Source organism: Mesoplodon densirostris, chromosome 6, assembly GCF_025265405.1.
Source record: "Mesoplodon densirostris isolate mMesDen1 chromosome 6, mMesDen1 primary haplotype, whole genome shotgun sequence".
Taxonomy (NCBI): Eukaryota; Metazoa; Chordata; class Mammalia; order Artiodactyla; family Ziphiidae; genus Mesoplodon; species Mesoplodon densirostris.
Window position 1 is genome coordinate 37,819,488 of NC_082666.1, and position 13,267 is coordinate 37,832,754.

The 13,267-nt window shown below is 45.5% G+C and overlaps 1 protein-coding gene across 2 annotated transcripts in view; it reads right to left on the bottom strand.

Moving 5' to 3' along the window:
* Positions 1 to 585: 585 nt before the first annotated feature.
* The window catches only part of FKBP15 (FKBP prolyl isomerase family member 15), a 56,322-nt gene continuing 43,640 nt past the window's right edge, over positions 586 to 13,267 (bottom strand). For both annotated transcript variants that reach the window (XM_060101380.1, XM_060101379.1), the window contains exons 21-28: positions 11,989 to 12,125; positions 7,879 to 8,034; positions 6,976 to 7,128; positions 5,866 to 5,994; positions 5,143 to 5,250; positions 4,187 to 4,830; positions 2,681 to 2,777; positions 586 to 1,222 (exon numbers count right to left, since the gene is read on the bottom strand). In XM_060101380.1, the coding sequence (XP_059957363.1) occupies positions 1,145 to 1,222; positions 2,681 to 2,777; positions 4,187 to 4,830; positions 5,143 to 5,250; positions 5,866 to 5,994; positions 6,976 to 7,128; positions 7,879 to 8,034; positions 11,989 to 12,125 (1,502 nt within the window). In that variant the 3' untranslated portion in view covers positions 586 to 1,144. The remainder of the gene's footprint in view (positions 1,223 to 2,680; positions 2,778 to 4,186; positions 4,831 to 5,142; positions 5,251 to 5,865; positions 5,995 to 6,975; positions 7,129 to 7,878; positions 8,035 to 11,988; positions 12,126 to 13,267) is intronic.

Sequence of the window (13,267 nt, forward strand, 5' to 3'; positions counted from 1 at the left end):
GCTCAAAGCTGTCATCAAAAAGGATGATGTCAGGTCAGATGGAGTGGAATTCAGGTTCCTATCTTATAAACATTTTAAATCAGGGAACATTTTTATTAAAATTATTCTACTTTTTGAAGACTGGCTGCATGGTCTTTAGAAAATCCTGGAATAAGTAAAATGACCACAGATATTTTCTCACTATTCCCTACATTAGTCCTGGGACTAAACTCAGAGGGAATGGAAGCTGCTCTCAAAGTGAAGACTCAATCTCTCAGGTGCCATCATGGATGACAGGAGAACACAGGGACCCTCCCACCTTCTCTGCATGGCTTCCTAGGGTGTAGGACTACACCTGCAGGAGCCAGTGGATGACAAGACTGGTTCTCAGACAACCCTGCTGCCCTGAGCCTTAAAGTAGCTGGGATGAGCTGGAATAGCAGAGTGGTGACCTTCTTTGAAAGCCTAAAAGTTCCAGGGTTAAGTACCAAAGGGAACATGTCACAATGCTTTCATGCATGTTAACCCAGATCTGTTACAACTCCTACCCTTAGATTCCCAGAGAGCACAGACTGCCCTCAGAACCAAATTCGATTTCACCCTGAGTCAAGTTTCACTGAACATTTATTTTAGTTTTGTTAATTTCAAATATTCATTGACCTCTTATATCAGCTTTAAGGCAGAGAAAAGATATATGTCCCAGGACTACAGGCAAGGCTGTTAACTGAACCGGGTTTAGATGGTATACTCCACCCTCGGTTCTACCAGGGAGACCTCACCCCAGGTGACAGTCCTGTTGCTGGGACACAGTTGAGTACTGAGAGGCAGATCAGTTTGAGAGTTCAGAGAATAAAAAGCTTGGGAGTGGGCAGGACTCTTGTAGGGACTGGCTGAAGGGGAGCCCCCCAGCCCTTCTTCCATGGGGGACTCTGAGGCAGGACCATGGCGGGCTGCTGACAACCCCAGCGTTCTGAAGACAGGTTCACACTCTGCTTCACCTGGCCAGGCGGGGGCTCAGAAATTGGCTAAGTCAGATATCTGAACTACTGTCCTCAGGATGCTCACCTTCACCTCACCCTGTGGCTCGTCTAGACCCAGGGCTGGCTGTGCAAAATCATGCTTAGGGAAAGGTTGGTAGAAAAACCTTTGCACGTTTCCTGGGTCTTCATCCCAGCCAGCCAATGTCATCGTCATCGTCATCATCTCCAAAAAGGGGTGTTGGGGGCGGGCGTCCCTTCATGCTCTGACAAAACAGGAAAGAGCAGTCAGTCCTCACTTGTCCCTGCACCAGATGGACTTCCCGCCTGGGCAAGGTGAAGCGACCAGCATCTGTTCCCGGCTCCAGGTTGGAAAGGAGGTTGCTGGTTAGGGTTTTACTGAAAGGACTAACCCTGAGGCCAGCAAACCCTAGGCTTCCGGAAAAGCTGAGACAAGCAGTCAGAGAAGGGAGGCAATCTTTCAACACAGAGACAAGAAGACCAACTTTGTTTGGCTAATTCTGTCATTTATTTGAGAGACGTGTACTGATTGGACAGGTCTCCTCTCATGTGGTAACTTACACATTTCCTGTCAGAAAGGAAGGGTCGAAGGGCAAAGTGGGAGTAGGATGAAGGAACAGAAAAGCAGAGCAGCCCTCAGGGAAGAGGATGCAGGAGGGTGAAGGGAAGCAGGGAAGAATACAATCACATTTGAAAAAATGACGCTGTGGCCTGAGGTGGTCTGTCTGGCTCTGGATGCGGCCCCACCATCTGAGAGAGAGTCGAGTTCAGAGGCTTGGCCACACGACCAAGTGGAGAATCCCGAGATGAAGAAACCCCAGGAACCCAGGGCCACAGCCTCCTAGCCCTAGTCTCCCTCCCTCCCTCACACCCTCCAATCAGGTAGGAGGATAAGGGGGATCAACGGGCCTCCGAGGAAACTCTCCCCACTTCTCGTGACTTGAGCCCCTGGCCTTTTTCTTCCGGATTGGCAGAGAACAGGTCCCACGGGGGCAGCGGGGATTGATGTTGGAGATAGGCACACTGAGTGTCCTCTACTAAGGTACCTTCTGCTCTGGTGGCCTTCCCTTTGGATGGTCCCGTGAAGACTGATCATGGGCCAGAGTAGTTCCCGAGAAGTGAGGCTACGCTATCAGGGCTTAACCATTTTCTGCCCAGGCATGTTGTGACAAAACAAGGCAGCTGACTGGAAAGCAGGCTGATGAAGCAGAAAATGCTTAGAAACGGGTGGTCTTCGTAGGAGCCTGGGGTTGTAGTGCTATAGCTCTGCCCTTAACTCACGCTGTGGCTTTAGGTAAATCATCCTTCTGAGGCTCAGTCTGTTTATGAATGAGGATGCCAGACAAGAAGATCATCAAAGTCCTTTCCAATTCTAAAATATAATCCCTTAGCAGAGCTGAGGAAACCTGAGGCTTTAGCACTCTAGTACAGGACGAAGCAGCCCAACTTTCTTTACTTAAAGTAGAAACCACTGCTGCATGAATGGAGACTGTGGTCCTTTGTCAAGAATAAAGTGGTATCTGACCATCCCCACCATGCTTACAGAGCTGCCCCCTCCCAACCCCAAGCCTGCTCCCACAGGGCCCTGAGCACAGAGCCCAGGGAGAGGGCCACCCACAGACTCCATTCCTCTTCTCACAGCCAGCAGGGAAGGGCCCCCAGGGAGCAGTGTGAGGACTTGGCAGCGCCTGGGACTTCCTTACCACCTCATCTTCATCCTCCTCCTCAGCCTGTGCTTTGGGCTTCGGAACTTTCAGAGTTGTCCCTTCAAACAGTTCATCCTCTTCATCCTCAGAGAGACTGAAAGAAAAATCAGGAAAATCAAGTCATAGGAAAATGTTGTTTCTGCTCCAGGCCACAATGCCCACAGGCTCTGGGGTAAGAATCCAACAGAATCCTGGGGTAATCACCCAGGAATTCCTCCCTCTCCACACTGGCCTCCCAGCACTCTTGACTCCCTCCATAACCTACAGAGCGATCTTTTTTTTTAATATAATTTTTAAAATAGATTTATTTATTTGTATTTATTATTTATTTTTGGCTGCAGTGGGTTTTCGCTGCTGTACGCGGGCTTCTCATTGGGGTGGCGACTCTTGCTGCAGAGCACAGGCTTTAGGCGTGCGGGCTTCAATAGTTGTAGCATGCGGCCTCAGTGGTTGTGGCTCTCGGGCTTAGTTGCTCCATGGCATGTGGGATCTTCCTAGACCAGAGCTCGAAACTGTCCCCTGCACTGGCAGGTGGATTCTTAACCACTGCACCACCAGGGAAGTCCCCAGAGCGATCTTTCAAAGCCGGTAAATCAGACCATGGCACCCTTCTGCTTAAATCCCTTTAATAACTTTTCACTGCACTTAAAGTCCAAACTTCTAACAGTGACAACAAAATCTCACATGACTTGGCTCCTATTGAGTTTTCCAACCTCAGCATAATGCCACTCTCCTCCCACTCACTGTGCCTTCCTCCTTGATTGTGTCATGTCCCTCCTACCGCAGGGCCTTGCACATGCTGTTCTTGCTTTCTGCAAATGCTTCTTCCCACTCTTGGCAGGGAAGGCTTCTATCCATCCTTCAGGTCTCAGCTTAAATGTTACCTTCTCAGAATCCTTCCCTAATCACTCTACCTAAAGTAGAATAATTCCTACTAATCACTCTATCTAAAATAGAATAAGCCCCTCTTATCACTCTGTCTAATGCAGAATAACTCTCCCTTTATTCTCTATTAGACACGCTGTTTTTATTTTTAAAGAAGCATTTGTCATGCGTTTATAACATACAGTTGACCCTTGAAGAATACAGGTTTGAACTGCGCAGGCCCACTTATATGTAGACTTTTTTCAATGAATATGTACTAAAGTACTACACGACCCGCAGTTGGCTGAATCTGGGGATGAACCAACTGTAAAGTTACACACAGAGGGTCAGCATCCTTAACCCCTGCGCTGTTTGAGCTCAACTGTGTAAGAGTCTGTCTGTCTTTCCACCAGACTGTAAGCTCCTCAGCTCAGGAACTCTGCCATGCCTCCCACACTACCACAGTGCCTGCCACAGAGCCTGTTACGAATACATGCATGCATGCATGAATGAATGAATGAATGAATGAGTAAGCGAATCGGCCAGCCAGGTTCTGAGGATGAGTCACCAGCCCTGGAGAAACCAGAGACAACCTCCACACGCAGCCGCATTGTTCCTGAAACTGCCCAGGGGACACACCTGGGATGCTGAGAACAGTGTTCGGGTCCAGGCACTGCTCCTACGGCTGCAGACGCTGCCTCTGTGCCATGCGGCTCCTGGGAGGGAGCAGCGGAGCTAGTGCCATCCTCGTCTTCCTGGAGCTCTGGAGCCTGAGGCTCTCCTCCTGGACTTTCAGGCCCCACAGCCAGTGGGTCCACCTTCTCGGGGTCTGAAGTCAGGGGCAGTCTCGTGGAGCTTTCTTGCTCCCCGACACAGGCATCTCCCAATGGGCTGGCTGCCAGCACCTCCTCACCCGCAGAGTCCACAGTCACAGGGCCTGGAGGCGCAGGGGGAATTGAAGTTGGGGGCCCCAGAGCTCTTTGGGAGAGGAGGCAAGCCGGTTCTTTTATCTCTGAGTGCGCCTCTGCTTCTGAGGGCTCCCCTTCCCTTCTCTGTGCATCATCCTGGGGAGTGGGGAGGGCCTGAGGAGGCAGCGGGGCAGCTTCCTGGACCACCTGCTCTGACGGCACCGTGGGGGGCTCCCGCCTCTCCCTGTTCAAGGGTGCCTGAGACTGTCCGGAAGCACTCTGAGGTCGCTCCTCTTCTTCTTCCTCTTCCTCTTCTTCATTGCTGCTCTCTCCCTTCTCTCGCTCGTGTTGGTTTAACAGCCGAAGAGTCACCATCTGTTCAAAAGCCAAGAAAGAGGAGAGGATCACTGACCGGAAATAGAGGCACTCCTAGGCGCTCCTAGCTCTCCTATTAACACAACTGGTCATCTAGTTCAAGTGACTTGGTTTTTCAGTTAGTTTTTTTCAGTTCAAATGACTTTGCTTCCTCCTCTCAAAGGAGGCTGTCCATATCTGTGCAGGTAAGTCATTCCAGGCATCCTAGTTACTGATGAACAGCCTTGAATCATTTTTTTACTCAGGATCCCTTAGACGGTACTTAAGCAACAAGATACCCATCTCAGTGAAACAATCGAGAGCCAGCTGTACCTTGATAGTGTTCATGATGGTCCCCAGAATGGTCCTGCCATTGTAAGACTCCTCCAGCTCAAACTCTCCCCGCAAGGACTGAAACACCTGGTTCATGATCTTCTTGACCTGCGTGACGACATGAGGAGAGAAAAACAGTATCAAAATGTACACTGCCAAAATCAAGCGACTAAGGGATGCATGTAACTTCCAGAGAGAGGTTTGGAAGGCTAAAATGAAGCCCTCTTAGAACTGTGCAGTGGGACACAGCTGGTCAGTGACTGAGACACCTAAGGCTGTCACTGTGGAGGGGACAATGTTAAATAATGAGCAGCACTTGAGAGGAGGGCTGTGAAGGATGGGTAAGCTGTGGCCTGTGTGCCCAAGACTGCTCAAAGACCACTCACTGATGCTTTCCTCCCACCGTGGCCACCACTAGAGCTGTCATGGGCTATGAGGATTAGTGGCTAGAATATGCTGGGCACACTTCCCACTCCTCTCCTGTGATTTAGAAACATTTCCCTTATCTGTCAAAACCTCAGGATAAGGCCCTATGGGGGTTGCCACCAAAGAGATAGGTTCCAATGGGTTAACTGTGACTTAAGTCAGATAAATGGGAGATGGATAAAGTTAGGAAAAAAACTAACAACACAACAAACTGACAAAAGTTCTTTCTGAACGCCTGATGTGCACATTCAACCCCCGGACATGACATGGCTCACTTCCCCGAAATCACCAGCTCACCTTCTCTGAGGGGTCCGCAGCAGCAGCAGCAGCTTCAACCCCAGACATCTGGGACTTGCTCTCCAGGTCCTTGATGTGCTGTGCATTTTGCTCTGTCAGGGCTGTGACTTGGGCCTGGAGGGCTAAACACTGCAAAACATACTGTGGCTGTGGCCTTGGAACCTGGACTTCCAGGTGAAGGTCAGGAAACCCAGGAGGAGGAGAACCATCCTAAGCTTCAAGTGTCAATCTCACTTCGGTCTGCTGACATCCACACTCTCCGCCCCCCGCCCAGGCCTGCTGACTCAGGGCACTCCATTTCATCATCACGCAATCTCAACTCACAACTTCATCTCCTCTTTACCAACAAGGTCACTTGCCTTGTTCCTCATCAGGTCAAGAATAAAATAAAAAGGTGGGGCAGGTTGGGGGCAGGGTTTCATAACCCTAGTCACACAGACATATGAACAGTGGACGTTAGAAGCAACCTATTCACCTACAAGATTGCCTTCCTCATCTCTGAGTCAGATTTTCAACTGGGTACTTTAAGAAACTGACCTCCAGATATGAGGACTTTGGTGCTAAGCCATCCCACTCTCTCTCTCGTTTTTATGCCAGATGATCCCACCACACCTGTGCTCCAGCCCACTTCAGGGCCTCTGCCCAGAGCCTCTGTCGCCTTCCCCACCTCACCGAAGCTCCTTGTCTTTCTTGGCTATGCTCCCCTAGGCACTTCCTCTTCTGGGTCTCACAGCATTTAATGCTTATCTCTGTTCCTTGGTCTCCCTTCCTTGATTGTGAGATTCTTGAGGAGAGTTCTTTGTAAGCCCTTTCCCTAACACAGTGTCTGGAACCCAACTGGCACTCAATAAATATTTGCTTAATAAATGAAGGATCAGATTATAATGGAAAACATGGTCCAGATTATGAATGCTGCTTTTTTTTTTCTAGGTCACTGACCTGTCATCCCAAATGAGTATGTGAAAGATTACTGATAAACTGGAGAGCTGAGCAAGTATGATTCTGTTTTCAAGCTATTAACATCTTTCAGGTACAAAAGGATCTGCAAGACTTGAACAACCTGTTTGCCTCAAATTAACCAGGCTGTCGAAGTCCAGGGAGAACACCCACCTTCTCCTCAAGATGGAGCAGCTTCTGCTGCCTGGCATCTCTCTGTGCACACGCCTCCTGGTACTGCTGCAGGTGTTCATTTTTGGCAGAGGCCAACAGATGTTCACACTTGGCTTCCCACTGGGTCTGCAGCTCAGCCTGTACTAGAGACAGCTGCCAAGAGAAAGTAATCCCCGTATGCTGGGCGGTCTAGTCACATCTAAAGAAGCCCATCTTCAACAAGGCAAAAAGAGTAAGCTAAGAGCCCAGATTTAGCAAGGAAACAACTGTTTGGAAGACCTTGGTTGCTAGGACTCTAAAAGGTACTCCAACCAGGTAAAGGTATGACTGTCTAGACAGGTCCCAGGAAGGCAGGGCCCTAGTATGATCATACTTTTCAGGATCCAGGCCCTTAAACTTCATGGGTTCAGAAGAAACTTATTTTTGTCCAAATTCCCATAGGTGATCAAATTGAGGGCACCAATTCACTCTAATTAAAGAACATACAAACATGAATTTAGGAACTTACAAAAAGAAAGGCTGCTGTCAAGTGGACTAGAGATCCAGCTGTGTACTGCCACTATCCCTGGTTTCCCTGCCTAATTACCTAAGTAAGTCCCTTCTTTTCAAGGATGATAATGTGCCTGAAGGATGGTGTCTGGTGGGTGAGGACTTTGGCCTTATGTTTGGAATGTTTTTATAAAGAATTTTTTCCTTCATGTTTTACTTATAGTAAAATTCTCACTAAGCTTTAAAAAAGGAAGAAGATTCTCCATTCGATTCCTGGCTCTTCTTCCACCTTTGTCCAAGGTTAGGCCATCAACTATGAGAAATCTCATCCTAAAGGATAAAGAAGAAACTAGAAACTTTTCTGAGTCCTTCATGCCTTCCTTTTATTTCCAAAGTGCTTCAGCTTCCCATTACCTGATCTGCAGCTGCTTGGTCCGTGGACACCCGAGCCTTTTTCAAGAGCTGTCGAAGTTTGTCCAATTCCTCCTGGTGTGATTTACGAATTTCATCTATCTCCTCCTCAGCCTGACAGCGCTCTTGAGCTGACTTCTTTTTCCTTTCTGAGAGGTTCTTAGGAACAAGAGAACCAATATCAGCTCTAGTTGTCTGATAGAGGATAAATGGAGATGGTGATGGTTGGTGGTGGTAGATATTAACGTCACTGGGTCCTTACTTCGTTTCTGGAAACAATTCATTTTTTCAATTTAATTTCCCCTATATATTTAACATTCTTGGCTACTGGCAGAAAAAAATTGTGACAAGAAGAAGGAAAACAAGAAGAGCTTTATCTACCATTCTATGAAGAGATGGGGAATATCTTAACAGTGGTGAGGGTAGAGGGAAGTAGATACTTTCACAATCTACTGGTAGGAAAATCACAATCCTGTGAAAGGACTTTCAAAATATGCACACACACCCAGAATTTACACAAATTATAATTTAAGGAAGCAGTAGATCGTGTTCATAAAGATAACGTGCTACAAGGATGGTCACTGCAGTAGTATCTAGAACAATGAAAAACTGAAACAGCCGCCAAAATCACAAAGAACTGGTTTTTAAAAAACCTGATAAAATCATAGAAGAAACTGAAAATATAGACCAAGATTTATCCCCTAAAAAGGCACTAGGCCAAAAGGACTTTACTAGAGTTTTATTAAAACCTCAGAAAGAGGTTGTTGTTTTCATATTTAAACTGTTTCAGAGCATAGAAAAAGACAGAACTGTTCCCAATCCATTCAGTGGGGCTAGTATTACCCTGATATTAAATTTATAAAACATCAAAAGATACTATTAAATAAAGTTAAAAAACAGCAAACTAGAAAAATATTTGTAACATCTATGACTGACAAAGGATAGCACCTTTAACAGTGTTTCTAAATCAAACTAATATTACAATAGATAAAATAGCAAAGGACATTAAAAAGAATTCACAGAATACAAATAGGCATTAAATATATGAAAGCTTTAATACTAACAAAAACACATATTAAGACAAGATAGTATATTTCACCTATCAGACTATAAAGATTAGAAAAATTGATATGTGCAGAGTTGGAAAAAGTATGGAGAAATGGGCTTGTTCACACAGTGCTGGAAATGTAAGCTAACAAACTCTTCAAGCATAATCTGGCAATATTTATTTCAAAAATTTAGATGTTAAGCATTCTTCTCTGATGCAGCAGTTCTTTTTTTTTAAACATCTTTATTGGAGTAAAATTGCTTTACAATGGCGTGTTAGTTCCTGCTTTATAACAAAGTGAATCAGTTATACATATACATATGTTTCCATATCTCTTCCCTCTTGCGTCTCCCTCCTAATGCAGCAATTCTAATTCGAGCGATCCATTTTATGGAAATGCTCAAATGAATTTGCAAAAATAGTTATATAGTACAAAGATGTCCACAACAGCAGTGCTTGAAATAGTGAAAAAAGAGAAACATAAATATCCATCAACAGGTGAATAGTTAAATAAACTATGGTACAGCCTCACAGTAGACTACTATGTAGTAGTTATAAAGAATGAAAATTAAAGGCCTAAATGTAAGACCGGACACTATAAAACTCTTAGAGGGGCTTCCCTGGTGGCGCAGTGGTTGAGAGTCTGCCTGCCGATGCAGGGGGACATGGGTTCATGCCCGGGTCCGGGAAGATTCCACATGCCGCGGAGCGGCTGGGCCCATGAGTCATGGCCACTGAGCCTGCGCATCAGGAGCCTGTGCTCTGCAACGGGAGAGGCCACAACAGTGAGAGGCCTGTGTACCGCAAAAAAAAAAAAAGACTCTTAGAGGAAAACATAAGAAAGACACTCTTTGACATAAATCACAGATCTTTTTTGACCCAACTCCTAGAGTAACGGAAATTAAAACAAAAATAAACAAATGGGACCTGATTAAACTTAAAAGCTTTCACACAACAAAGAAAACCATAAACAAGATGAAAAGACAACACTCAGAATGGGAGAAAATATTTGCAAGCGAAGCAACTGACAAGGGATTAATCTCCAAAATATACAAACAGCTCATGCAGCTCAATATCAAAAAAACAAACAAGCCAATCAAAAAATGGGCAGAAAACCTAAATAGACATTTCTCCAAAGAAGACATACAGATGGCCAAGAGGCACATGAAAAGATGCTTAACATCACTAATAATTAGAGAAATGCAGATCAAAACTACAATGAGGTATCATCTCACACTGGTCATAATGGCCATCATCAAAAAATCTACAAACAATAAATGTTGGAGAGGGTGTTCAGAAAAGGAACCTTCTTGCACTGTTGGTGGGAATGTAAATTGATACAGCCACTATGGAAAACAGTATGGAGGTTCTTTAGAAAACTAAAAATAGAACTACCATACGACCCAGCAATCTCACTACTGGGCATATACCCTGAGAAAACGATAATTCAAAAAAGACACATGGGGCCTCCCTGGTGGCGCAGTGGTTAAGAGTCCGCCTGCCGATGCAGGGGATACGGGTTCGTGCCCCGGTCTGGGAGGATCCCATATGCCGCGGAGCGGCTGGGCCCGTGAGCCATGGCCGCTGGGCCTGCGCATCCGGAGCCTGTGCTCCGCAACGGGAGAGGCCACAACAGTGAGAGGCCCGCATACCGCAAAAAGAAAAAAAAAAAAAAAAAAAAAAGACACATGCACCCCAATGTTCACAGCAGCACTATTTACAATAGCCAGGAGATGGAAGCAACCTAAACGTCCATTGACAGATGAATGGATAAAGAAGATGTGGTACATATATACAATGGAATATTACTCAGCCATAAAAAGGCATGAAATTGGGTCATTTGCAGATACGTGGATGGACCTAGAGAATGTCATACAGAGTGAAGTAAGTCAGAAAGAGAGAAACAAATACCGTATATTAACGTGTATATGTGGAATCTAGAAAAATGGTACAGATGGACCTATTTTCAGGGCAGGAATAGAGATGCAGATGTAGAGAACGGCCGTGTGGACACAGGGTGGAAGGGCGGGGCGGTGGGAGATTGGGACTGACATATATACACTACCATGTGTAAAGTGGATAGCTAGTGGGAACCTGCTGTATAGCACAGGGAGCTCAGCTTGGTGCTCTGTGGTGAACTAGATGGGTGGGATGGGGGTGGGTGGTGGGAGGTCCTGGAGGGAGGGGGTATATGTACACCTACAGATGATTCACTTCCTGTACAGCAGAAACTAGCACCACTGTAAAGCAATTATACCCCAATTTAAATAAATAAATAAATAAAAATAATCAACACTGCAAAAAAAAAAAAAAAAGAATGAGAAAGTTCTCATTAGTATAATGGCCACAATACAATTTTTTTTTTTAAGTATTAAATATGATCCCAGGGGCTTCCCTGGTGGTGCAGTGGTTAAGAATCCGCCTGCCAGTGCAGGGGACACAGGTTCAAGCCCTGGTCCGGGAAGATCCCACATGCCACGGAGCGACTAAGTCCGTGCACCACAACTACTGAGCCTGAGCTCTAGAGTCCGCATGCCACAACTATGAAGCCCACATGTCTAGAGCCCATGCTCCGCAACAAGAGAAGCCACTGCAATGAGAAGCCCGCGCACCACAATGAGGAGTAGCCCCCACTCGCCATAACTAGAGAAAGCCCGCGCACAGCAACAAAGACCCAACGCAACCAAAAATAAAAAATAAATAAAAACAAACAAACAAATAAATAAATAAATACGATCTCATTATTGTTAAAAATGTTATCAGCATACATACATGTATGTACATTTATTTTATACATACCTATATATACATATGTGTATGTATATATTATATACACAGAAAACAATCTGGAAGAATAATCATACACCTTTTATAGTTGTTGCCTCTAGTGTATGAGAGGGGGAAAAGATAAATTTTATTTTTTATTTTATATTTTTCTGTATTATTTGTATTTGTTACAATGAGCACATGCAACTGTAATTTTTAACAGGAAAATAAAAATGTTTATTAAACAGCTAACCCTGGCCACTTGGGCCCAACAGAGAAACTTCCGATGTAGAACTTACCTTTTCCAGAGACTCCTTCTCAGCTCGAAGGTCAGTCAGCTCCTCCTCCAGGGACGTTACCCTGAGTTCCAGCTGTCTCCGGCTTTGCTTTTCACTCTTCAGTTTGGACTGTGCTTGCTCAGAGGTTTCCTGGAGCTCTGGGGTATGACAGCACAGAGACTTGGCTGCAGAAGCAGAGCTGCAGTGGGCTGCATGGCATCCCAGCACCGCCTTCAAGGCTGCATCCCATCATCTCCCAACCCTGCCACACGAGCCTCTTCCACTCACTTCTTCCAGCATCACCTCACTGACCAACAGCAGGTTTATCAAGCCATAAACTGACTCCCCCATCCATCCATATTTATCTCTGCACCTACATGTCACCTTCGACACATACAAAATGGAAGAGAAATGTTCCAAGCGGTCAGAGACCACCTTCGGAATATTACCAGTCCCACAATTCCATTTCAGTCATCATCTCAACACACTGAGATCTTTGTTTAGTAGTGGTCCAGGCCCTTTCTCACTGCCTGGGTAAGATATTCTCAACTCTCTTGGTAGCTGGGAAATTCTACCAAGAGTCTGCTTTCAAGACATTCCTTCTCAAATAAAGCTATTTGGAATATTTCTTAAAAACGTAATGCATCGGGCCTCCCTGGTGGCGCAGTGGTTGAGAGTCCGCTTGCCGATGCAGGGGATATGGGTTCGTGCCCCGGTCCGGGAGGATCCCATATGCCGCAGAGCGGCTGGGCCCGTGAGCCATGGCCGCTGAGCCTGCGCATCCGGAGCCTGTGCTCCGCAACGGGAGAGGCCACAACAGTGAAAGGCCCGCGTACCGCAAAAAAAAAAAAAAAAAAAAAAATGTAATGCATCAAACAACAAGGTCCTACTGTATAATACAGAGAACTACATTCAATATCCTATGATGAACCATAATGGAAAAGAATATTAAAAAAAAAGAATGTATATATATATATGTATAACTGAATCGCTTTGCTGTACAGTAGTAATTAACAACATTGTAATCAACTATACATCAATAAAAAATAATAAAAATGTAATGCATCAAAATTAATTTTGTTGGAAGACTTTTGAGATCCTTATGGTGCCCTTAAGGTAACTGTCACAGAGCACCACAAAAACAGAAAAGAGGGTATCTGTACGACATTCAAATCTAAGATTTTCCCTCAAGTGCGCCCAAGTGATGCTCTATAAAGGAAGGGATTTATCTTCAAGGTATCACTTCACCAACTGACATCAGTGTTTTTTAGCTTTCTTTTTGGGCAAGTTAATTTTGCTT